Source organism: Oncorhynchus masou, chromosome 29 (assembly GCF_036934945.1).
Source record: "Oncorhynchus masou masou isolate Uvic2021 chromosome 29, UVic_Omas_1.1, whole genome shotgun sequence".
In the NCBI taxonomy this organism is placed as follows: Eukaryota; Metazoa; Chordata; class Actinopteri; order Salmoniformes; family Salmonidae; genus Oncorhynchus; species Oncorhynchus masou.
The window spans coordinates 22367214-22392948 of record NC_088240.1 but is presented as its reverse complement, the minus strand read 5'-3'; the positions used below and the strand labels follow the sequence as shown (position 1 = coordinate 22392948).

General features: G+C 48.4%; 1 protein-coding gene across 2 annotated transcripts in view; it reads right to left on the bottom strand.

The window, feature by feature from the left end:
- Nucleotides 1-25735, bottom strand: part of LOC135519197 (ephrin type-A receptor 3-like) — a 169026-nt gene that overhangs the window by 13591 nt on the left and 129700 nt on the right. For both annotated transcript variants that reach the window (XM_064944289.1, XM_064944290.1), the window contains exons 12-15: nucleotides 24156-24217; nucleotides 15365-15574; nucleotides 8703-8852; nucleotides 7921-8114 (exon numbers count right to left, since the gene is read on the bottom strand). In XM_064944289.1, coding sequence (XP_064800361.1) covers nucleotides 7921-8114; nucleotides 8703-8852; nucleotides 15365-15574; nucleotides 24156-24217 — 616 coding nt within the window. The remainder of the gene's footprint in view (nucleotides 1-7920; nucleotides 8115-8702; nucleotides 8853-15364; nucleotides 15575-24155; nucleotides 24218-25735) is intronic.

Here is a 25735-nt window from a genome sequence, read left to right as displayed (position 1 = left end):
CTGTTCCAGCTCCAGCCTCCCTCCCTCTCTCCCCTGTTACAGCTCCAGCCTCCTCCCTCTCTCCCCTGTTACAGCTCAAGCCTCCCTCCCTCTCTCTCTCCCCTGTTCCAGCTCCAGCCTCCCTCCCTCTCTCCCATTACAGCTCCAGCCTCTCTCCCCCTCTCCCCTGTTCCAGCTCCAGCCTCCCTCCCTCTCTCCCATTACAGCTCCAGCCTCTCTCCCTATCCCCTGTTACAGCTCCAGCCTCCCTCCCTCTCTCCCCTGTTACAGCTCCAGCCTCCCTCCCTCTCTCCCCTGTTACAGCTCAAGCCTCCCTCTCCCTCTCCCCTGTTACAGCTCCAGCCTCCCTCCCTCTCTCCCCTGTTACAGCTCCAGCCTCCCTCCCTCTCTCCCCTGTTACAGCTCCAGCCTCCCTCCCTCTCTCTCCCCTGTTACAGCTCCAGCCTCCCTCCCTCTCCCCTGTTACAGCTAAAGCCTCCCTCCATCTCCCCTGTTCCAGCTCCAGCCTCACTCCCTCTCCCTGTTCCAGCTCCAGCCTCCCTCCCCCTCTCCCCTGTTCCAGCTCCAGTCTCCCTCCCTCTCTCCCCTGTTACAGCTCTAGCCTCCCTCCATCTCCCCTGTTCCAGCTCCAGCCTCCCTCCCTCTCTCCCATTACAGCTCCAGCCTCCCTCCCTCTCTCTCTCCCCTGTTACAGCTCCAGCCTCCATCCCTCTCTCCCCTGTTACAGCTCCAGCCTCCCTCCCTCTCTCCCCTGTTACAGCTCAAGCCTCCCTCTCCCTCTCCCCTGTTACAGCTCCAGCCTCCCTCCCTCTCTCCCCTGTTACAGCTCCAGCCTCCCTCCCTCTCTCCCCTGTTACAGCTCCAGCCTCACTCCCTCTCCCCTGTTACAGCTCCAGCCTCCCTCCCTCTCTCCCCTGTTACAGCTCCAGCCTCCCTCCCTCTCTCTCCCCTGTTACAGCTCCAGCCTCCCTCCCTCTCCCCTGTTACAGCTAAAGCCTCCCTCCATCTCCCCTGTTCCAGCTCCAGCCTCACTCCCTCTCCCCTGTTCCAGCTCAGCCTCGCTCCCCCTCTCCCCTGTTACAGCTCCAGTCTCCCTCAATCTCTCCCCTGTTAAAGCTCCAGCCTCCCTCCATATATATATATCCCATTTAGCAGACGCTTTTGTCCAAAGCGACTTACAAGTCGGCTGGGGCCACTACTTTTACATATGGGTGGCCCCAGCGGGAATCGAACCCACGACGCTTGGCGTTGCAAGCGCCATGCTCTACCGACTGAGCCACACAGGACCCCTCCATCTCCCCTGTTCCAGCTCCAGCCTCCCTCCCTCTCTCCCATTACAGCTCCAGCCTCTCTCCCTCTCCCCTGTTCCAGCTCCAGCCTCCCTCCCTCTCTCTCATGTTACAGCTCCAGCCTCCCTCCATCTCCCATGTTCCAGCTCCAGCCTCACTCCATCTCCCCTGTTCCAGCTCCAGCCTCCCTCCCCCTCTCCCCTGTTCCAGCTCCAGTCTCCCTCCCTCTCTCCCCTGTTACAGCTCCAGCCTCCCTCCATCTCCCCTGTTCCAGATCCAGCCTCCCTCCCTCTCTCCCATTACAGCTCCAGCCTCTCTCCCTCTCCCCTGTTACAGCTCCAGCCTCCCTCCATCTCCCCTGTTCCAGCTCCAGCCTCCCTCCCTCTCTCCCATTACAGCTCCAGCCTCTCTCCCTCTCCCCTGTTACAGCTCCAGCCTCCCTCCCTCTCTCCCCTGTTACAGCTCCAGCCTCCCTCCCTCTCTCCCCTGTTACAGCTCCAGCCTCCCTCTCCCTCTCCCCTGTAACAGCTCCAGCCTCCCTCCCTCTCTCTCTCCCCTGTTCCAGCTCCAGCCTCCCTCCCTCCCTCTCTCCCCTGTTACAGCTCCAGCCTCCCTCCATCTCCCCTGTTCCAGCTCCAGCCTCACTCCCTCTCCCCTGTTCCAGCTCCAGCCTCCCTCCCCCTCTCCCCTGTTCCAGCTCCAGTCTCCCTCCCTCTCTCCCCTGTTCCAGCTCCAGCCTCCCTCCATCTCCCCTGTTCCAGCTCCAGCCTCCCTCCCTCTCTCCCATTACAGCTCCAGCCTCTCTCCCCCTCTCCCCTGTTACAGCTCCAGCCTCCCTCCCTCTCTCCCCTGTTACAGCTCCAGCCTCCCTCCCTCTCTCCCCTGTTACAGCTCCAGCCTCCCTCCATCTCCCCTGTTCCAGCTCCAGCCTCACTCCCTCTCCCCTGCTCCAGCTTCAGCCTCCCTCCCCCTCTCCCCTGTTCCAGCTTCAGTCTCCCTCCCTCTCTCCCCTGTTACAGCTCCAGCCTCCCTCCATCTCCCCTGTTCTAGCTCCAGCCTCCCTCCCTCTCTCCCATTACAGCTCCAGTCTCTCTCCCTCTCCCCTGTTCCAGCTCCAGTCTCCCTCCCTCTCCCCTGTTACAGCTCCAGCCTCCCTCTCTCTCTCCCTGTTCCAGCTCCAGTCTCCTCCCTCTCTCCCCTGTTCCAGCTCCAGCCTCCCTCCCTCTCTCCCCTGTTCCAGATCCAGTCTCCCTCTCTCTCTCTCCCCTGTTCCAGCTCCAGTCTCCCTCCCTCTCTCCCCTGTTCCAGCTCCAGTCTCCCTCCCTCTCTCCCCTGTTCCAGCTCCAGTCTCCCTCCCTCTCTCTCCTGTTACAGCTCCAGCCTCCCTCCCTCTCGCCCCCGTTAAAGCTCCAGTCTCCCTCCCTCTCTCCCCTGTTCCAGCTCCAGTCTCCCTCCCTCCCTCTTCCCTGTTCCAGCCTCCCTCCCTCGCTCCACTGTTACAGCTCCAGCCTCCCTCCCTCTCTCCCCTGTTACAGCTCCAGCCTCCCTCCCTCTCCCCTGTTACAGCTCCAGCCTCCCTCCCACTCTCTCCTGTTCCAGCTCCAGCCTCCCTCCCCCTCTCCCCTGTTCCAGCTCCATCCTCCCTCCCTCTCTCCCCTGTTGCAGCTCCAGCCTCCCTCCCTCTCTCCCCTGTTACAGCTCCAGCCTCCCTCCCTCTCTCCCATTACAGCTCCAGCCTCCCTCCCTCTCTCCCCTGTTACAGCTCCAGCCACCCTCCCTCTCTCCCCTGTTCTAGCTCCAGCCTCCCTCACTCTCTCCTCTGTTCCAGCTCCAGCCTCCCTCCCCCTCTCCCCTGTTACAGCTCCAGCCTCCCTCCCTCTCTCCTCTGTTCCAGCTCCAGCCTCCCTCCCTCTCTCCCCTGTTACAGCTCCAGCCTCACTCCCTCTCCCCTGTTACAGCTCCAGCCTCCCTCCCTCTCTCCCCTGTTACAGCTCCAGCCTCCCTCCCTCTCTCTCTCCCCTGTTACAGCTCCAGCCTCCCTCCCTCTCCCCTGTTACAGCTAAAGCCTCCCTCCATCTCCCCTGTTCCAGCTCCAGCCTCACTCCCTCTCCCCTGTTCCAGCTCAGCCTCGCTCCCCCTCTCCCCTGTTACAGCTCCAGTCTCCCTCAATCTCTCCCCTGTTACAGCTCCAGCCTCCCTCCATCTCCCCTGTTCCAGCTCCAGCCTCCCTCCCTCTCTCCCATTACAGCTCCAGCCTCTCTCCCTCTCCCCTGTTCCAGCTCCAGCCTCCCTCCCTCTCTCTCATGTTACAGCTCCAGCCTCCCTCCATCTCCCATGTTCCAGCTCCAGCCTCACTCCCTCTCCCCTGTTACAGCTCCAGCCTCCCTCCATCTCCCCTGTTCCAGCTCCAGCCTCACTCCCTCTCCCCTGTTCCAGCTCCAGCCTCCCTCCCCCTCTCCCCTGTTCCAGCTCCAGCCTCCCTCCCTCTCTCCCCTGTTACAGCTCCAGCCTCCCTCCATCTCCCCTGTTCCAGCTCCAGCCTCCCTCCCTCTCTCCCATTACAGCTCCAGCCTCTCTCCCTCTCCCCTGTTACAGCTCCAGCCTCCCTCCCTCTCTCCCCTGTTACAGCTCCAGCCTCCCTCCATCTCCCCTGTTCCAGCTCCAGCCTCACTCCCTCTCCCCTGCTCCAGCTTCAGCCTCCCTCCCCCTCTCCCCTGTTCCAGCTTCAGTCTCCCTCCCTCTCTCCCCTGTTACAGCTCCAGCCTCCCTCCATCTCCCCTGTTCTAGCTCCAGCCTCCCTCCCTCTCTCCCATTACAGCTCCAGTCTCTCTCCCTCTCCCCTGTTCCAGCTCCAGTCTCCCTCCCTCTCCCCTGTTACAGCTCCAGCATCCCTCTCTCTCTCCCCTGTTCCAGCTCCAGTCTCCCTCCCTCTCTCCCCTGTTCCAGCTCCAGCCTCCCTCCCTCTCTCCCCTGTTCCAGATCCAGTCTCCCTCTCTCTCTCTCCCCTGTTCCAGCTCCAGTCTCCCTCCCTCTCTCCCCTGTTCCAGCTCCAGTCTCCCTCCCTCTCTCCCCTGTTCCAGCTCCAGTCTCCCTCCCTCTCTCTCCTGTTACAGCTCCAGCCTCCCTCCCTCTCGCCCCCGTTAAAGCTCCAGTCTCCCTCCCTCTCTCCCCTGTTCCAGCTCCAGTCTCCCTCCCTCTCTTCCCTGTTCCAGCTCCAGTCTCCCTCCCTCGCTCCACTGTTACAGCTCCAGCCTCCCTCCCTCTCTCCCCTGTTACAGCTCCAGCCTCCCTCCCTCTCCCCTGTTACAGCTCCAGCCTCCCTCCCACTCTCTCCTGTTCCAGCTCCAGCCTCCCTCCCCCTCTCCCCTGTTCCAGCTCCATCCTCCCTCCCTCTCTCCCCTGTTGCAGCTCCAGCCTCCCTCCCTCTCTCCCCTGTTACAGCTCTAGCCTCCCTCCCTCTCTCCCATTACAGCTCCAGCCTCCCTCCCTCTCTCCCCTGTTACAGCTCCAGCCACCCTCCCTCTCTCCCCTGTTCTAGCTCCAGCCTCCCTCCCTCTCTCCTCTGTTCCAGGGGAGAGAGGGAGGGAGTGAGGCTGGAGCAGTAACAGGGGAGAGATGGAGGGAGGCTGGAGAAATGAGGAATATCAGGAGGTGTAGGGAGAGAAAGAGGGAGATAATACACTGAGTGCTCTTTCAATGACAGACTGACCAGGTGAATCCAGATGAACACTATGATCGCTTCGTGATGTCATTTGTTAAATCCACTTCAATGTATATGTGTATATGAAGGGCAGGAGACAGGTTAAAGAAGGATTTCTAAGCATTAAAACAATTGACACGCGGATTTTGTATGGGTGTGATTCAGAGGGTGAATGGGCAAGACAAAATATTTATAGTGCCTTTGAACAGGGTATGGTAGTAGGCGCCAGGGGCACCGGTTTGAGTCAAGAACTGCAGCACTGCTGGGTTTTTCACGCTCAACAGGTTACCGCGTTTATCAAGAATGGTCCACCACCTGACAACTGTGGGAAGCATTGAGGTCAATATGGGCAAGCATCCCGTTTGAACGTCGGAGGCCTGATCACGCAGGGTCAGATTGAGTCTGCTCATAACGTCCTGTGTACACAGCCTCTGTGTGGTCTATGTCACTACTAACTGGGTCTATATACAATCAGGTTTATGTCCATAATGAGAACAATGTAAAGATAATACTGCTCTCCCCTATAGGGGTCTCTCCCATACTAAATAAATGCTCTCCCCTATAGGGGTCTGCCCCATACTAAATAAATGATCTCCCCTGTAGGGGTCTGTCCCATACTAAATAAATGCTCTCCCCTATAAGGGTCTGCCCCATACTAAATAAATGCTCTCCCCTATAGGGGTCTGTCCCATACTAAATAAATGCTCTCCCCTGTAGGGGTCTGTCCCATACTAAATAAATGCTCTCCCCTATAAGGGTCTGCCCCATACTAAATAAATGCTCTCCCCTATAAGGGTCTGCCCCATACTAAATAAATGTTCTCCCCTATAAGGGTCTGCCCCATACTAAATAAATGCTCTCCCCTATAAGGGTCTGCCCCATACTAAATAAATGCTCTCCCCTATAAGGGTCTGCCCCATACTAAATAAATGCTCTCCCCTATAAGGGTCTGCCCCATACTAAATAAATGATCTCCCCTATAGGGGTCTGTCTTGTACAAAATAAATGATCTCCCCTATAGGGGTCTGTCTTATCCAAAATAAATGATCTCCCCTATAGGGGTCTGTCTTATCCAAAATAAATGATCTCCCCTATAGGGGTCTGTCTTATCCAAAATAAATGATTTCCCCTATAGGGGTCTGTCTTATCCAAAATAAATGATTTCCCCTATAGGGGTCTGTCTTGTCCAAAATAAATTATCTCCCCTATAAGGGTCTCTCCCATACTAAATAAATGTTCTCCCCTATAAGGGTCTGCCCCATACTAAATAAATGATCTCCCCTATAAGGGTCTGCCCCATACTAAATAAATGCTCTCCCCTGTAGGGGTCTGCCCCATACTAAATAAATGCTCTCCCCTATAAGGGTCTGCCCCATACTAAATAAATGCTCTCCCCTGTAGGGGTCTGCCCCATACTAAATAAATGCTCTCCCCTATAAGGGTCTGCCCCATACTAAATAAATGCTCTCCCCTGTAGGGGTCTGTCTTATCCAAAATAAATGATCTCCCCTATAGGGGTCTGTCTTATCCAAAATAAATGATTTCCCCTATAGGGGTCTGTCTTGTCCAAAATAAATTATCTCCCCTATAGGGGTCTGTCCCATACTAAATAAATGATCTCCCCTATAAGGGTCTGCCCCATACTAAATAAATGCTCTCCCCTGTAGGGGTCTGCCCCATACTAAATAAATGATCTCCCCTGTAGGGGTCTGTCTTATCCAAAATAAATGATCTCCCCTATAGGGGTCTGTCCCATAGTAAATAAATGATCTCCCCTGTAGGGGTCTGTCTTATCCAAAATAAATGATCTCCCCTATAAGGGTCTGCCCCATACTAAATAAATGCTCTCCCCTATAGGGGTCTGTCCCATACTAAATAAATGTTCTCCCCTATAGGGGCCTGTCCCATAATACTGTACATACAACACTCCCCTATAGGCCTATACACCACGATCAAGTCCTAACACATTCACAGAGGTGGAGGAGCACTTTCTATGAGGTCTCTATTATAATATGGGGTTGATATCTTATGTGATTCAATGTGGTTTATATCTTTAATAGATCCACCAAGGTCTTGCACCTTGGTTGGACAGCGAGGTAGAGACAGCGTCAGTAATATTGAAGGCCAGCAGAAGGGGAAGCGTGTGATAGAGAAACTGGAAGCGAGATAAGGATAAACGAGTCCCAGGGTGGAGGACAGTGTTTCCTGTCACTGCTGTCACTAATGAGCAGGATATGCCGTGACCCATAATGCCTTGGGTAACGCGTGGGGAGTGGATATAACGCGTGGGGAGTGAATATGTTCGATGTCAATCTGTATTGAGCCAGGTGCGTGGGAGAGGGGTAATGAGTCAGGTGCGTGGGAGAGGGGTAATGAGCCAGGTGTGTGGGAGAGGGGTAATGAGCCAGGTGCGTGGGAGAGGGGTAATGAGCCAGGTGCGTGGGAGAGGGGTAATGAGCCAGGTGTGTGGGAGAGGGGTAATGAGCCAGGTGTGTGGGAGAGGGGTAATGAGCCAGGTGCGTGGGAGAGGGGTAATGAGCCAGGTGCGTGGGAGAGGGGTAATGAGTCAGGTGTGTGGGAGAGGGGTAATGAGTCAGGTGCAGTGATGAGGTGTTAAGGGGAGGAAAGAGTCAGGTGTTTGGGAGAGGAGCAGAGAGGAGCAGCTGTGATTTAGGGGGGCAGGTGCATTGGGAGAGGAGCAGAGAGGTACAACTGTAAGTTGGGGGTTGAGTGGATGAGAAAGACTTCCACTAAAACAACAAAGTAAGGCTAGCTGTTAAGTTTAGACCTTATGGTGGATAAATGAAGATATCCCATAAAACCCTGTCTCTGTGTATAGTACCTGGATGATGGGTTGGTTGCCAGGGTTTGGTTAGGGTTCACGGGTCAGAGGTCAGGGTTGAGAGCATGATGTGTAGATGTTTATAATACCTGGGTGAGGTGTTGGCTGTGATCTTCAGGCTCCCAGGGTTGCGTATGAGTTTATCCAGGATGCTGACGATCTGTTCGAACTTGGGTCTGTTGTTTCTCTCCTTCTGCCAGCAGTCCAACATCAGCTGGTACAGAGTAGCAGGACAGTCCATAGGAGGAGGCAGTCTGTAGCCCTCATCTACTGCTTTGATAACCTGGAGGGATAGAGTGAGAAATAGAGAGGGAGAGAGAGGGGGGAGAGAGGAAGGGGAAAGATAGGGAGCTTGAGAGAGCGCGCGAGAGAGCGCGTGAGAGAGTGCGTTAGAGATAGAGAGGGAGGGAGAGAGAGAAAGAGAGTGAGAGGGAGGGGGAGAGAGAGCGTCAGAGAGATAATTAGGAGTGCAGCAGGACATTCTATAGGAGAGGTAGTACAGTGTGTCAGTGGGTGGTAGAGATGGAGGTGTTATTATAGTCCAGGGGAGTTGGAGAGTTGGCAGTGAGACAGTTCTATACTGGCAGAAGTGCTGACTGTGCATCTGCTCATAATAGAAGCCCTCCCTCTCAATTCACTCCCTCTCTCTCTCTTGCTCTCTCTCTCTGGGCGCTAGTGCTCAAATGACAATGATGCATTTTTGTGTGGTGTGTGTGCGTGCGTGTGTGTGTGTCAACTCTGGTGCTAGAGCTGTATTCCTTGTCCAGGCCATCAGGCCTCAGGCTCGGTCCACCACCTGGTCACTCTACGCATCATTTCCTCTCTCAGCAGGAAGTTCATTAGGTCTTCTTGGCGACAGCTGTGTACTCACGTCCTGATTGGACATCTCCCAGTAAGGCCGCTCCCCGTATGACATCACTTCCCAGAGCACGATGCCGTAGCTCCAGGCGTCGCTGGCCGAGGTGAACTTCCTGTAGGAGATGGCCTCTGGAGCTGTCCACCTGATAGGGATCTTACCTCCCTGAGAGAGACAGAGAGAGAGAGAGAGAGAGAGAGAGACAGAGACAGACAGAGAGAGACAGAGAGAGACAGAGACAGAGAGAGACAGAGAGACAGAGAGAGACAGAGAGAGACAGAGAGAGACAGAGAGAGACAGAGAGACAGAGAGAGAGAGAGACAGAGAGAGACAGAGAGAGAGAGAGAGAGAGAGAGACAGAGACAGAGAGAGACAGAGAGAGAGAGAGAGAGAGAGAGAGACAGAGAAGGAGAGATACAGAGAGAGAGAGAGACAGAGAGAGACAGAGAGAGACAGAGAGAGAGAGAGAGAGAGAGAGAGAGAGACAGAGAGAGACAGAGAGACAGAGAGACAGAGAGAGAGACAGAGAGAGAGAGAGAGAGACAGAGAGACAGAGAGAGAGAGAGAGAGAGAGAGAGACAGAGAGAGACAGAGAGACAGAGAGACAGAGAGAGACAGAGAGAGAGAGAGAGACAGAGACAGAGAGAGAGAGAGAGAGAGAGAGAGAGAGAGAGAGAGACAGAGACAGAGAGATACAGAGAGAGAGAGAGAGAGAGAGACAGAGAGATACAGAGAGAGAGAGAGAGAGAGAGACAGAGACAGAGAGAGACAGAGAGAGACAGAGAGAGAGAGAGACAGAGAGACAGAGAGACAGAGAGAGAGAGACAGAGACAGAGACAGAGACAGAGAGAGACAGAGAGAGACAGAGAGAGAGAGAGACAGAGAGACAGAGAGAGAGACAGAGAGACAGAGAGACAGAGAGACAGAGAGACAGAGAGAGAGAGACAGAGACAGAGACAGAGACAGAGAGAGACAGAGAGAGACAGAGACAGAGAGAGACAGAGAGAGACAGAGAGAGAGAGAGACAGAGAGACAGAGAGAGAGACAGAGAGACAGAGAGACAGAGAGACAGAGAGACAGAGAGAGAGAGAGACAGAGAGACAGAGAGACAGAGAGAGAGAGACAGAGACAGAGACAGAGACAGAGACAGAGAGAGACAGAGAGAGACAGAGACAGAGAGAGACAGAGAGAGACAGAGAGAGAGAGAGACAGAGAGACAGAGAGAGAGACAGAGAGACAGAGAGACAGAGAGACAGAGAGACAGAGAGAGAGAGAGGGGGGGGAACAGACAAAGTCATTTGTTTCAAGTAACAATGGATCACAAGGTATCCTGAAATAGGAGGAGAAATACATTTAGCCAACTTCATGACTTGCTTTAGGATATAAAGAGGGAGGGAAAGAGAGACGGGAGAGGGGTCGAGGTCCTAGCCCCAGCCTCCAGCACTGCAGGGCCTTGTTCCATTTGTTCCTTCTCCCCTGTTTTCTCCTGGGGGTGAGGGAAAACGGGATAGAGGAATAAAGGTAGAGAGAGGGGTAGACAGGGGGCCTGTAGGCTGACCCTGTGTTTCTCCTGCTCGGTGTCTACCCATAGGGGGCTGCTGAACTTACTCAAGGCTTAGCCTGCGTCATGCCAACAGAGGAGAGGAAAAGAAAAGCGCAGAGAGAAGAAAGGAGGAGAGGAGCCAAAGCTAACGACCTCCTGGCCAAGTTACACAACTCCTGGCCAGCTCTCTCTAAACACACAGCCCTCAGAAAACAAACCACTTCTGCCCTCACAAATCAAATCATATCAAATTTTATTTGTCACATACGCCGAAATAAAACGGGTGTAGACTTTCCCAACGAGACCGTCCCAACGAGACTTTACCAACGACACCTTCCCAACGAGACTTTACCAATGCGACCTTCCCAACGAGACTTTACCAATGACACCTTCCCAACGAGACTTTACCAACGAGACCTTCCCAACGAGACTTTACCAATGAGACCTTCCCAACGAGACTTTACCAATGACACCTTCCCAACGAGACTTTACCAATGACACCTTCCCAACGAGACTTTACCAATGACACCTTCCCAACGAGACTTTACCAACGACACCTTCCCAACGAGACTTTACCAACGACACCTTCCCAATGAGACTTTACCAATGACACCTTCCCAACGAGATTTTACCAACGACACCTTCCCAACGAGACTTTACCAATGACACCTTCCCAACGAGACTTTACCAACGACACCTTCCCAACGAGACTTTACCAATGACACCTTCCCAACGAGACTTTACCAATGAGACCTTCTCAACGAGACCTTCCCAACGAGACTTTACCAACGAGACCTTCCCAACGAGACTTTACCAACGAGACCTTCCCAACGAGACTTTACCAATGACACCTTCCCAACGAGACTTTACCAACGAGACCTTCCCAACGAGACTTTACCAACGAGACTTTACCAATGACTCCTTCCCAACGAGACCTTCCCAACGAGACTTTACCAATGACACCTTCCCAACGAGACTTTACCAATGACACCTTCCCAACGAGACTTTACCAATGAGACCTTCTCAACGAGACCTTCCCAACGAGACTTTACCAATGACACCTTCCCAACGAGACTTTACCAATGACACCTTCCCAACGAGACTTTACCAATGACACCTTCCCAACGAGACTTTACCAATGACACCTTCCCAATGAGACTTTACCAATGCGACCTTCTCAACGAGACCTTCCCAACGAGACTTTACCAACGACACCTTCCCAACGAGACTTTACCAATGACACCTTCCCAACGAGACTTTACCAATGAGACCTTCTCAACGAGACTTTACCAATGAGACCTTCTCAACAAGACCTTCCCAACGAGACCTTCCCAACGCTACTTTACCAACGAGACCATCCCAACGAGACTATACCAACGAGACTTTGCCAACGGGACTTTACCAATGGGACTTTGCCAACGGGACTTTACCAACGGGACTTTCCCAACGGGACTTTACCAACGGGACTTTCCCAACGAGACCTTTCCAACGAGACTTTCCCAACGAAACTCTCCCAACGAGACCTTCCCAACGAGACCTTCGCAACGAGACCTTCGCAACGATGCAGAGTTAAAAAATAATAATACAAATAACAATATTAACAAAACAATGAAGCTGTATTCGGGACGGTTCAGTATTCTTTTTAATCTAGTCCAGCGGAGGATCATGTCATTTGTCATTTAGAAAATGTCAATATTGCTCAGTGTTTTAGAATTAGTTGCTTATTAGGCGAAACGAAACATTAAGCCCACCTTCCTAATATTGAGTTGCACCCTCCGCTTTTGCACTCACAACCGTCTCAATTCGTCGGGGCAGGGACTCTACAAGGTGTCGAAAACGTTCCACAGGGATGCTGGCCCATGTTGACTCCAATGCTGTCTGGATGTCATTTGGGTGGTGGACCATTCTTGATACACACGAGAAACTGTTGAGTGTGAAAAACCCAGCAGCCTTGCAGTTCTTGACACAAACCAGTGAGCCTGGCACCTACTACCAAACCCCGATCAAAGGCACTCACATTTTTTTGTGTAGCCCTTTCACCCTCTGAATGGCACACATACACAATCCATGTCTCAATTGTCTCGAGGCATAAAAATCCTTATTTATTTATGTCTCCTCCCCTTCATCTACATTGATTGAAGTGGATTTAACAAGTGACATCAATAAGAGATCATAGCTTTCACCTAGATTCACCTGGTCAGTCTGTTGTGGAAAGAGCAGGTTTTCCCAATCTTTTGTATACTCAGTGTATAGTCTTGTGAGTGAGCACAAAGTCAGTGCAAGATAGGGTCAGCATAGTCTGTGTAACCAGTTAATTAACTATTTAGCAGTCTTATGGGTATTTAGACGATTCTCCGGTACCGTTTACCGGATGGTGGCAGAGTGAACAGTCTATAGCTTGGATGGCTGGAGTCTATAGCAATTTAACACTGCCTGATACAGAGGTCCTCGATGGCAGAGAGTTCGGTCCTAGTGATGCCACACATGCATGCAGGAGCACACACACACACCACACACGGATGTGCACAAATGCATGCACGCACACACTCGAGCACAAACACACACAAATAAATAAATCCACTTCTGTCTCTTGAATCCCTGGTGAGTGTACATAAACATCCTCAGGAGAGCAAGGACTATACCTCTAATGAAGGTACAGTATGACACCACTCAGACACAGACAGACAGGGTGCCTGACAGAACAGCATAGTGGTCTGACAGAAGAGGGAGGGAGAGACAACGGCCTGCTGGGTCTGATAGATTCATAACTGTAGAGTGGATGAGAACTCAGCTCTATTACTAGTGACACACTGGGGGAAGTCTATTAGCATATTTTGGGTCATGAGTTTGTGGGAGTGAAGTAAAAGCTGGTGAATGTTTATTTAACTTGGGGGTCTAAAGCAGTTATTAGAGCATTGTATACTAATGTCAGGCCACACACACACACACACACACACACACACACACACACACACACACACACACACACACACACACACACACACACACACACACACACACACACACACACACACACACACACACACACACACACACACACACACACACCACACACTGTTATGGTGATATGTTGGATACAAAGCCCTCTTGATTTTACTTATCTACTATGTTTGTCATTCCTTTCCCATGATCCTTCAGGAGAACACAAACATTTATGTTGGCGTTATCTCAGCCTGATTTTATTTATGTGCTGGCTGTCCCACTCCACACTGCTGAGAGGCTAGACGTTTGTGTGTTGGTGTGTGTGTTAGTGCACGTGTGTGTGTGACATATGAGGTGATTTGTCTCATGGACAGCATGTATTCACAGAGAGTGCTGGCGAGGGGGAGATAGAGCAACATAAAGGGAGTGAGAGTTACACAGCAAATTTGTGGGTGTTAAAAGCTTGGTGTTGAGGTAAAAAGTGTTGTGAGTGTTACAGTGCTGATTCTAGTGGGGTTAACAGGGTTGAAATTGACACCACCTGGCGAAGTGTTAACAAGGTGGTGGTGTTGCTGCTCCTTGACTGTTTAAAGTTATTTTACTTTAGTTCATTTATGTAGACATGGCAGGGGCCTCATCATATTTCCCAGCATGCTTTGTTGCGGATTGCTTTTTTAGAATAGTTTGTTTAATATCTATGTTTCTGCATGAACATTGATTGATACATTGATCTTATACTACATAAAGATACATAACATACATTTTTCTAAATTAATCCAATCTGTAAGTGGTTAGACTTATTTAACTCATTATTGAGATGGTTGTTCCAGTTTAGATGGTTTAGGTAGTCTCATTTATCAATCTTCCCTACCTTGGCAGTCATTCTAACAGCAGATTGAAGGTGATTAAAAGTTCCAATTGTTGGAACTCTAGCTGAATTCCGATTAGAATTATATAACACTTTGCAAGCCAGCATAATATGACTTGCCGATGTGGCCTGCAAACCAGGAGTTTCAGACCACTGTGTTAGGGTAAAACTAGGCTGTCGAGGTATGGTATTATTAAAATGTTTAATCTATTGTCATAAATAATATGTTTTATGAAAAAAGATTCACTAAGGCACTCACTTGGTGTTAGTTTAACACTATTTCGGTGGGTCACATATACACACCAAGAAAGTGTTAGATTTAGCACTGTGGGTGTTAAAAAATTCTGATCTCAAATTTGTTGTGTGGAGAGATGCCCTTTTGTGTAAAGCTGAGACAGAGGTCGGTCAGCTTAGCTGTCTGACAGTGATAACCATTCTTTCTGTCCACAGAAACCTGTCCACTCACTATTAGACAGCAGGATTATTGACAACGGGGGTTCTTACAGTACATGGCAGACTCCCATCCCACACAGCAAATTTGAGATTAGAATATTAACACCCAGTGTAAAACTTAATACATTTTTAGATATTATATGTGACCCACAGAAATAGTGATAAACTAACACTTTTTAAAATGTTCACAAACTAACACCCATAGAGTGTTGGCCCCTAACACCATGGGTGTTGCAAATTCTAACATAAATTAATACTTTATTAGAGTTGATGCTGTTACACTTTTTTTGTGTTAGGGATTAACAAATGTAGTATTACATTACACATTATTATATATTTTTTTTTTGGGTGGGGGTGTTAACATTGGAGGTTGTAAATCCTTATTTGCATATTTCCCAGCATTCCTTTCATGTGAATGTGAGAGATACCCACCCATTACTGTATTTGCTAGTGACAGAGACACGGTTGTTGTGTTCCACAACTTCTCGTCCTCAAGCCTATACCTAGTGACTGCCTAAGTGTGTGTGAAAAGTAAAAATATACCTGCAACAAAGCATTAGGCCCCTCTCACATCTTTTTCACTCAGAGAGTTAACAGGAATGAACTCAACACAGTCGAGTAACAACACCATGCAGTGTTGATTCTACTGTGATTCAAATAACACTTCATTCATTTAATGCATGTGGGGTCAATTTCAATCTCATTGCTGTTAACCCCACTAGAATCGACACTCAGTTGTAACACTCACTTTTTACATTAAAGCGAGATTTTAACACTTGCACATTTGCTGTGCATACTATCCTATCTCTAAGACAAAACAACTATTAAACCCATCTGTCCTCATTGATAAACCCGACCACCATGTCTTACCCGCGTGGTGTAAGCAGCCTCTGGGTCGTCCTCCAGCACTCTGGACAGGCCGAAGTCAGACACCTTACACACCAGGTTGCTGTTGACCAGAATGTTGCGGGCGGCCAGGTCTCTGTGGACGTAGCCCATGTCAGACAGGTACTTCATGCCCGACGCAATGCCACGCAGCATGCCCACCAACTGGATACCAGTAAACTGGGCATCGTGTTTCTGTAAGGAGGAGGCAGAGGAGGAAGAGGGTTGAAGAGAGAAGGGGAAGGGAGAGAAAGAGAGAGAGGAGAGTAGGAGAGAGAGCGAAACAGAGATAGAATCAATCACAAGTGGAATGTCATACCTCTAAAACAAATGAGACTGGATTGATAAACAGAATGAATATGACCTTTCTGTTTAAAAAATACAGCGGAACATTCATATATTAACATTCAAACCAATTACATTAACCTTTCAAATCACCTCTGACATTAACTTGGTCATTTTAATGTGAATTGTACAATCCTCATCTCCACAACCAAATAGGCCTGACAATACCATGCCAGAGTCTTTGACTAAATAGATGGTGTTTTCTAGGGCACTATATAAAGCCCAGACCACCTGGTAGAGACAGGCTGAGTCGGATCAAAGCTGCTACAGTCATATAGTCATAACACAAACATGAGGCACAGTAAAGTGGTGTGGAGGAGAGGGATGACTGTGTAGTGTAGTGTAGTGTAGTGTAGTGTAGTGTGTGTGTGTGTGTGTGTGTGTGTGTGTGTGTGTGTGTGTGTGTGCGTGCGTGCGTGCGTGCGTGCGTGCGCGTGTGCGTGTGCGTGTGCGTGCGTGCGTGCGTGCGTGTGTGTGTGCGTGGTATGACAGTTCCCAGTGATAAAAGCCAGGCCGCTCCTCGGCCAGAGGAAATAGCTAGAAAAGGTTGCAGCTACTCCCTTTTCTATCAGAAGGGATACTGTGCAGACACACAGGCACATGTTCTAAAAATGGGTCCTACACGCACACACACTGTCTGGTCATGTTGATTTAATGTTGTTCTAATGTTGGTTAATTTTAGTAAGCCAGAGTCTCTGGTTAGCTACCCTCTCAGAAAAAAAGGTAATATTTTAATATATTTTTTAATGAACCTTTATTTAATTAGGCAAGTCAATTACGAACAAATTCTTATTTACAATGACGGCCAACCAAAAGGCAAAAGGCCTCCTGCGGGGACGGGGGCTGGATAAAACATTCAAATATATATATATAAATATCGGACAAAACACACATCACGACAATAGAGACAACACTACATAAAGACAGACCTAAGACAACATAGCAAGGCAGCAACACATGACAACACAGCATTGTAGCAACACAACATAGTAGGAGAATAAAACATGGTACAAACATTATTGGGCACAGTCAACAGCACAAACGGCAAGAAGGTAGAGAAAACAATACATCACATGATTTGAGTCTTTGAATGAAGAGACAGAGATAAAATTGTCCAGTTTGAGTGTTTTTTGCAGCTCGTTCCAGTCGTTAGCTGCAGTGAAAAGAGGAGCGACCTGGAGATGTGTGGGCTTTGGGGACCTTTAACAGAATGTGACTGGCAGAACGGGTGTTGTATGTCGAGGATGAGGGCTGCAATAGATATCTCAGATACCTTTATAGAGAGACAGGGTTCTATCAAGAACCGTTTTGATTGGTAGAACCCTTTTTGGAAGACAATGGTTCTAACTTGAACCTTTAACAATATTAGAACTGTTTTTGGAAGAAAGGGCTCTATGATGATTATTTAGAAGGTAAGAAGGAGTCTTTGGAAGATAAGAAAGGTTCTCCATAGAACTATAGATCATATTTCCCAGCATGCTCTATTGCAGGGAGATTTGAAGAATTAATTTCTGTAATTTCTGTGTTTTTTATGTACATTGATTGGTTGATAAATGTTATGCTACACAAAGAAAAATAACATGAAGTTTTCTAAACTAATCCAATCTGTTGGATGTATAGCACCTGTTATTGAGATGGTTGTTCCAGGTTAGATGATTGAGGTCGTCTATTCAGTCCTCACTACCTTGGCAGTCATTCTGAATGCAGGTTGCGGGTGATTAACAAGTCCACTTGGTGTATATCTTAACTGTGGCAGGATTTCAATAGGAACTAAACATCACTTTGCAAGCCAGCATAATGTGACTTTCAGGCCTGATGTGGTCTGTAAACCAGGAGATTCCTAACACCACTGTGTTAGGGTATACAGTGAGCTCCAAAATTACTTTCACCCCTGACTGACAATGCACAAACAATACTTTAAAAAAATATAAACAATGTAATTATAGAGATAAACTCAAAATACCAACATGTGAGATATAATGTACTTTATTAACATTGCAATGGATCCAACCAAAATCATACAATTATTTAATACAAAATATTTAATTATTGGCACTCCTCATTTATTACTTGTGCAACCACCTCCGGTAAGGATAACAGCATGGAGTCTTTTCCTGTAATGTTTGACAAGGTTAAGGATTTGAATTCCTGGTTTAATTTTGGTAGATGCTATTTACAAAAATATTTAAGGGTGCCATTAATTGTGAAATCTACATTTGGAGGGCATAGATTTTTTATTAAATCAATAAATTATTTTGGTGGGTTCCATTGAAACATTAATAAAGTACAGTATTTCTCATCTGTTGGTATTTTGAGTATATCTCTATAACTATAATGTTTATATTTTTTTAAGTATTGTTTGTGCATTACCAGTCAGGGGTACCAGTAATTGTGGAGCCCACTGTAACTAGGTCCTCAAAGAAAGGCCTTATGATATAAGTATTGTCACAAATAACATAATTAGAATGCTAGTTCTAGGAAGAACCCTCAAAATACAAAAGGGTTCTCAGTAGAACCCTTCATAGATGGTTCTAGGAATAATCTTGAGATGATAAAATGTTTTTTGGTAGAACCTGTCATGACGTTGGCCTGGGGGTAGGTTTATGACAGTCATATATACCTCTTCCCCCCTTTTCCTCTCTCTACCCTACTGATGTTACATTTGAAAAACCCTTGGTTAACATAGAGATTCAGGGAACATCAGAAGGTGGGGGAAAATTAACTATATTCTGGTAATCCGACCAATTGAACATATGCGGTGGTACTTAATGAATATGATGTCAGTTCGGTTGTCAACTGAGACATTCTCATCAATGATATGATGACATAAACTCTACAGTGGAAAGTCTACACATCAGAGTTATCGGATTCACATGGAATTGCTGTTCAATTTAAATGTTTGATATGAAAATATGAAATTATTCTTGATGGGATGAAATGTGATTTTAGCTTCTAAAATGTGAGATTTGGGTTTTCATAAGATAGGGCTCTGTTCAATCAGTGGCCCGCCCCTGTGAAGGGACATAGGCTAGAAAACCTTTCAAACATGCCCTCCTCTCCCCTCCTATATAAGCCCTTGATGACAATATAACCTCCTGTTCCGAGGACATGAGGACGACGGTCCGATGTCAGAATGGTTCAGATAATAACTACAGACCGAAGCCAACATCAGCGTGAGCTTTGGTTGTGAATGGTATGAACTTTGAACCCTTATTCACTACAGAAGTGATACCTCCTAGCCATTGAGTTAGCAACAGCCACTGCATACGAGGATTAGGAAGGAACAGACAGAGTATTCCGTCTACCACACAACGACGTTACTACAACATATTCAATTTACCAGCAGAGACATTCTTCAAAGGACAAAGGACTTGGTTGGGCTACACGGCCTTCCATCTACCACCAACCTACCGAAGCGCAGCTCAGAATAAATATTTATTGCATTTTTCTTTTCCAAATGGGCGGTAATTTAGAATGCATAAGATACTGTATTTACGATGGCACAGCTTCGCCCTTTGTTCCTCAGTCTTCCCGCTCTTTCACTCAAACCCAGCCCCTTTTGTGTAACCAGCTGTCATATCTGTTCTGCCCGCTAGGGACGTTTTCCTTTATGACATAATTTGTAATCAAGTTATGATTTAAATATGTGTATGTGTAATTCTGTGTGATTAGTAAATAAATAATTAAACCCAATTTTGTATTGCTGATTCAACTTGTTAGCCAGTTTCGTGCAGATAACTAAGAATTTATAACTTTCAGATGAGACAGAATTAAGAAGATGATTAATATTGACTGATATTGATGTAAAATATTACTAGGTCTTTAAGAGTTTATTCGGAAGATAACAGCTCGGCGCCAGTCTACTTCCAGCACCGACAGAGATGGCCGCCTCGCTTCGCGTTCCTAGGAAACTATGCAGTTTTTGTTTTTTTACGTGTTATTTCTTACATTAGTACCCCAGGTCATCTTAGGTTTCATTACATACAGTCAAGAAGAACTATTGAATATAAGAGCAGCGTCAACTCACCATCAGTACGACCAAGAGTATGACTTTCGCGAAGCGGATCCTGTGTTCTGCCTTTCACCCAGGACAACGGAATGGATCCCAGCCGGCGACCCAAAAATGACTTCGTAAAAGAGGGAAACGAGGCGGTCTTCTGGTCAGACTCCGGAGACGGTCACATTGTGCACCACTCCCTAGTATACTTCTCGCCAATGTCCAGTCTCTTGACAACAAGGTTGATGAAATCCGAGCACGGGTAGCATTCCAGAGGGACATCAGAGACTGTAACATTCTTTGCTTCACGGAAACATGGCTCACTGGAGAGACGCTATCGGAGTCGGTGCAGCCAGCTGGTTTCTCCACGCATCGCGCCGACAGAAACAAACATCTTTCTGGTAAGAAGAGGGGCGGGGGCGTATGCCTTATGGCTAACGAGACGTGGTGTGGCCACAACAACATGCAGGAACTCAAGTCCTTCTGTTCACCTGATTTAGAATTCCTCACAATCAAATGTCGACCGCATTATCTACCAAGGGAATTCTCTTCCATTATAATCACAGCCGTATATATTCCCCCCCAAGCAGACACATCGATGGCTCTGAACGAACTTTATTTGACTCTTTGCAAACTGGAATCGATACATCCTGAGGCTGCATTCATTGTAGCTGGGGATTTTAACAAGGCTAATCTGAAAACAAGACTCCCTAAATTGTATCAGCATATCGATTGCGCAACCAGGGCTGGCAAAACCTTGGATCATTGCTATTCTAACTTCCGCGACGCATATAAGGCCTGCCCCGCCCTCCTTTCGGAAAAGCTGACCACGAATCCATTTTGTTGATCCCTGCCTACAGACAGAAACTAAAACAAGAAGCTCCCACGCTGAGGTCTGTCCAACGCTGGTCCGACCAATATGATTCCACACTCCAAGACTGCTTCCATCACGTAGACTGGGATATGTTTCGTATTGCGTCAGACAACAACATTGACGAATACGCTGATTCGGTGTGAGAGTTCATTAGAACGTTCGTTGAAGATGTCATTCCCATAGCAACGATTAAAACATTCCCAAACCAGAAACTGTGGATTGATGGCAGCATTCGTGTGAAACTGAAAGCGCGAACCACTGCTTTTAATCAGGGCAAGGTGACCGGAAACATGACCGAATACAAACAGTGCAGCTATTCCCTCTGCAAGGCAATCAAACAAGCTAAGCGTCAGTATAGAGACAAAGTAGAATCTCAATTCAACGGCTCAGACACAAGAGGTATGTGACAGGGTCTACAGTCAATCACGGATTACAAAAAGAAAACCAGCCCCATCACGGACCAGGATGTCTTGCTCACAGGCAGACTAAATAACTTTTTTGCCTGCTTTGAGGACAATACAGTGCCACTGACACGGCCTGCAACCAAAACATGCGGCCTCGCCTTCACTGCAGCCGAGGTGAGTAAAACATTTAAACTTGTTAACCCTCGCAAGGCTGCAGGCCCAGACGGCATCCCCAGCCGCGCCCTCAAGAGCATGCGCAGACCAGCTGGCTGGTGTGTTTACGGACATATTCAACCAATCCCTATCCCAGTCTGCTGTTCCCACATGCTTCAAGAGGGCCACCATTGTTCCTGTTCCCAAGAAAGCTAAGGTAACTGAGCTAAACTACTACCGCCCCGTAGCACTCACTTCCGTCATCATGAAGTGCTTTGAGAGACTAGTCAAGGACCATATCACCTCCACCCTACCTGACACCCTGCACCCACTCCAATTTGCTTACCTCCACAATAGGTCCACAGACGATGCAATCTCAACCACACTGCACACTGCCCTAACCCATCTGGACAAGAGGAATACCTATGTAAGAATGCTGTTCATCGACTACAGCTCGGCATTTAACACCATAGTACCCTCCAAGCTCGTCATCAAGCTCGAAACCCTGGGTCTCGACCCCGCCCTGTGCAACTGGGTACTGGACTTCCTGACGGGCCGCCCCCAGGTGGTGAGGGTAGGCAACAACATCTCCACCCCGCTGATCCTCAACACTGGGGCCCCACAAGGGTGCGTTCTGAGCCCTCTCCTGTACTCCCTGTTCACCCACGACTGCGTGGCCACGCACGCCTCCAACTCAATCATCAAGTTTGCGGACGACACAACAGTGGTAGGCTTGATTACCAACAACGACGAGACGGCCTACAGGGAGGAGGTGAGGGCCCTCGGAGTGTGATGTCAGGAAAATAACCTCACACTCAATGTCAACAAAACTAAGGAGATGATTGTGCACTTCAGGAAACAGCAGAGGGAACACCCCCCCTATCCACATCGATGGAACAGTAGTGGAGAAGGTAGTAAGTTTTAAGTTCCTCGGCATACACATCACAGACAAACTGAATTGGTCCACCCACACAGACAGCATCGTGAAGAAGGCGCAGCAGTGCCTCTTCAACCTCAGGAGGCTGAAGAAATTTGGCTTGTCACCAAAAGCACTCACAAACTTCTACAGATGCACAATCGAGAGCATCCTGGCGGGCTGTATCACCGCCTGGTACGGCAACTGCTCCGCCCACAACCGTAAGGCTCTCCAGAGGGTAGTGAGGTCTGCACAACGCATCACCGGGGGCAAACTACCTGCCCTCCAGGACACCTACACCACCCGATGTTACAGGAAGGCCATAAAGATCATCAAGGACAACAACCACCCGAGCCACTGCCTGTTCACCCCGCTATCATCCAGAAGGCGAGGTCAGTACAGGTGCATCAAAGCTGGGACCGAGAGACTGAAAAACAGCTTCTATCTAAAGGCCATCAGACTGTTAAACAGCCACCACTAACATTGAGTGGCTGTTGCCAACACACTGACTCAACTCCAGCCACTTTAATAATGGGAATTGATGGGAAATGATGTAAATATATCACTAGCCACTTTAAACAATGCTACCTAATATAATGTTTACATACCCTACATTATTCATCTCATATGTATACGTATATACTGTACTCTATATCATCGACTGCATCTTTATGTAATACATGTATTAATAGCCACTTTAACTATGCCACTTTGTTTACATACTCATCTCATATGTATATACTGTACTCGATACCATCTACTATATCTTGCCTATGCTGCTCTGTACCATCACTCATTCATATATCTTTAGCCTATATCTTTATGTACATTTTCTTTTCTTTGGAATTGTTAGTTAGATTACTTGTTGGTTATTACTGCATTGTCGGAAATAGAAGCACAAGCATTCCGCTACACTCGCATTAACATCTGCTAACCATGTGTACGTGACAAATAAAAATTGATTTGATTTTAAATATTATTTTGAGGTGCACGACTCTCTAGTTAATTACATTTACCTGATTAGCTCAATCAAGTAATATTAATTACGGGGAAATTATTTTATAGAATAGCATGTCATATCACTCAATCCGGCATAGCCAAACACACGACAAACCCTAGAACCATATAACAAGGGGTTCCTGGAAGAACCTTACATAAGTATTTTTCTACAGCTGGCCATACTTTCCACCTGGCTACCCCTACCCCGGTCAACAGCCCTGCACCCCTCACAGCAACTTGCCCAAGCCTCCCCCATTTCTCTTTCACCCAATTCCAAATAGCTGATGTTCTGAGCTGCAAAGAGCTGCAAAAGAGCTGCAAAATCTGGACCACTAGAAATCAGCCGGGCTAGACAATCTAGACCCTCTCTTTCTAAAATTGTCCGCCAAAATTGTTGCAACCCCATTTACTAGCCTGTTCAACCTCTCTTTCGTATCGTCTGAGATCCCCAAAGATTGGAAAGCTGCTGCGGTCATCCCCCTCTTCAAAGGGGGAGACACTCTAGACCCAAACTGCTAAAGACCTAAATCTATCCTACCCTGCCTTTCTTCGAAAGCCAAGTTAACAAACACATCACCGACCATTTCGAATCCCACCGTACCTTCTCCACTATTTTTCTCCTTTGGACCCCAGTATCTCTACTTGCACACTCATCTTCTGCACATCTATCACTCCAGTGTTTAATTGCTATATTGTAATTATTTCACCACTATGGTCTATTTATTGCCTTACCTCCCTTATCTTACCTCATATTCACACACTGTATATAGATATTTTCTATTGTATTATTGACTGCATGTTTGTTTATTCCATGTGTAACTTTGTGTTGTTCAACTCAACTTGCTCTCAACTAGCCTACCTGGTTAAATAAATGTGAAATAAAAAATAAACATAGAGGGTTATATATAGAACCCTCTGCAAAGGGTTCTACTCAGTACTAAAAAGTGTTCCTCTATGGGGACAAACCAAAGAACCCTGTATGGTTCTACTTAGCACCTTTTTCTAAGAGTGTACTGTTGTATGGCGTGGAAAACACAAAGGCAGGGTAAAGATGTGTTTATTTTAGCTGAGTAAAGTTTTAAACTCACTCTCAGAAAGCTGTCCAAGGATCCATTCTCCATGTATTCAGTTACTATCATCACAGGTTTACCTGAAGAGAGAAGAGAAACCACCAGGTTAGACCATTTTTCATATATGGCGAAACACATTTAAGCACACACACACACACACACACACACACACACACACACACACACACACACACACACACACACACACACACACACACACACACACACACACACACACACACACACACACACACACACACACACACACGTTGGGTTCATCAGTGCTTCCTCTAGCCGGATGAAAGGCTGAATGTACAGGCCCTCTGGGTCACCTGTCAGAGAAACATCTTTATTCCAGCAGCAGCAGAAACAGTTACTATAAATCTGGATTGTTATCATCTGGCCCTGATTCACTAGACCAGAGGAGAGGAGAGGAAACCAGAAGAGAGGCGAGGAGAGGAGAGCAGAGGAGAGGAGAGGAAAACAGAAGAGAGGCGAGGAGAGGAGAGGAGACCAGAGGAGAGCAGAGGAGAGGAGACCAGAGGAGAGGACAGCAGAGGAGAAGAGACCAGAGAAGGGGAGAGCAGAGGAGAGGAAACCAGAAAAGAGGAGACCAGAGGAGACCAGAGGAGGCCAGAGGAGAGGAGACCAGAGGGGAGAGGAGACGAGAGGAGGCCAGAGTAGACCGGAGGAGAGGAGAGCAGAGGAGAGGAGGCCAGGAGAGAGTTGAGGAGACCAGAGGAGAGCAGAGGAGAGGAGACCTGAGGAGAGTAGAGCAGAGGAGAGGTTACCAGAGGAGACCAGAGAAGAGGAGAGGAGACTAGAGGAGAAGAGGAGACCAGAGGAGACTATAGGAGACCAGAGGAGACTAGAGGAGACCAGAGAAGAGGAGAGGAAACCAGAGGAGAGCAGAGGAGAGGAGACTAGAGGAAAGCAGAGGAGACCAGAGGAGACTAGAGGAGGCCAGAGGAGAGGATACCAGAGGAGAGGAGAGGAAACCAGAGGAGAGGAGACCAGAGGAGAGGAGAGGAGACCAGAGGAGAGGAGACCAGAGGAGAGGAAACCAGAGGAGAGGAGACCAGAGGAGAGGAGAGGAAACCAGAGGAGAGGAGAGGAAACCAGAGGAGAGGAAACCAGAGGAGAGGAGACCAGAGGAGAGGAGAGGAAACCAGAGGAGAGGAAACCAGAGGAGAGGAGAGCAGAGGAGAAGAGACCAGAGGAAAGGAGAAGAGACCAGAGGAGAGACCAGAGGAGAGGAAACCAGAGGAGATGAAACCAGAGGAGAGGAGAGGAAACCAGAGGAGAGGAGACCAGAGGAGAGGAAACCAGAGGAGAGGAAACCAGAGGAGAGGAGAGGAAACCAGAGGAGAGGAGACCAGAGGAAAGGAGACCAGAGGAGAGGAAACCAGAGGAGAGGAGAGGAAACCAGAGGAGAGGAGACCAGAGGAGAGGAAACCAGAGGAGAGGAAACCAGAGGAGAGGAGACCAGAGGAGAGGAAACCAGAGGAGAGGAAACCAGAGGAGAGGAGAGCAGAGGAGAGGAGACCAGAGGAAAGGAGACCAGAGGAGAAGAGACCAGAGGAGAGGAAACCAGAGGA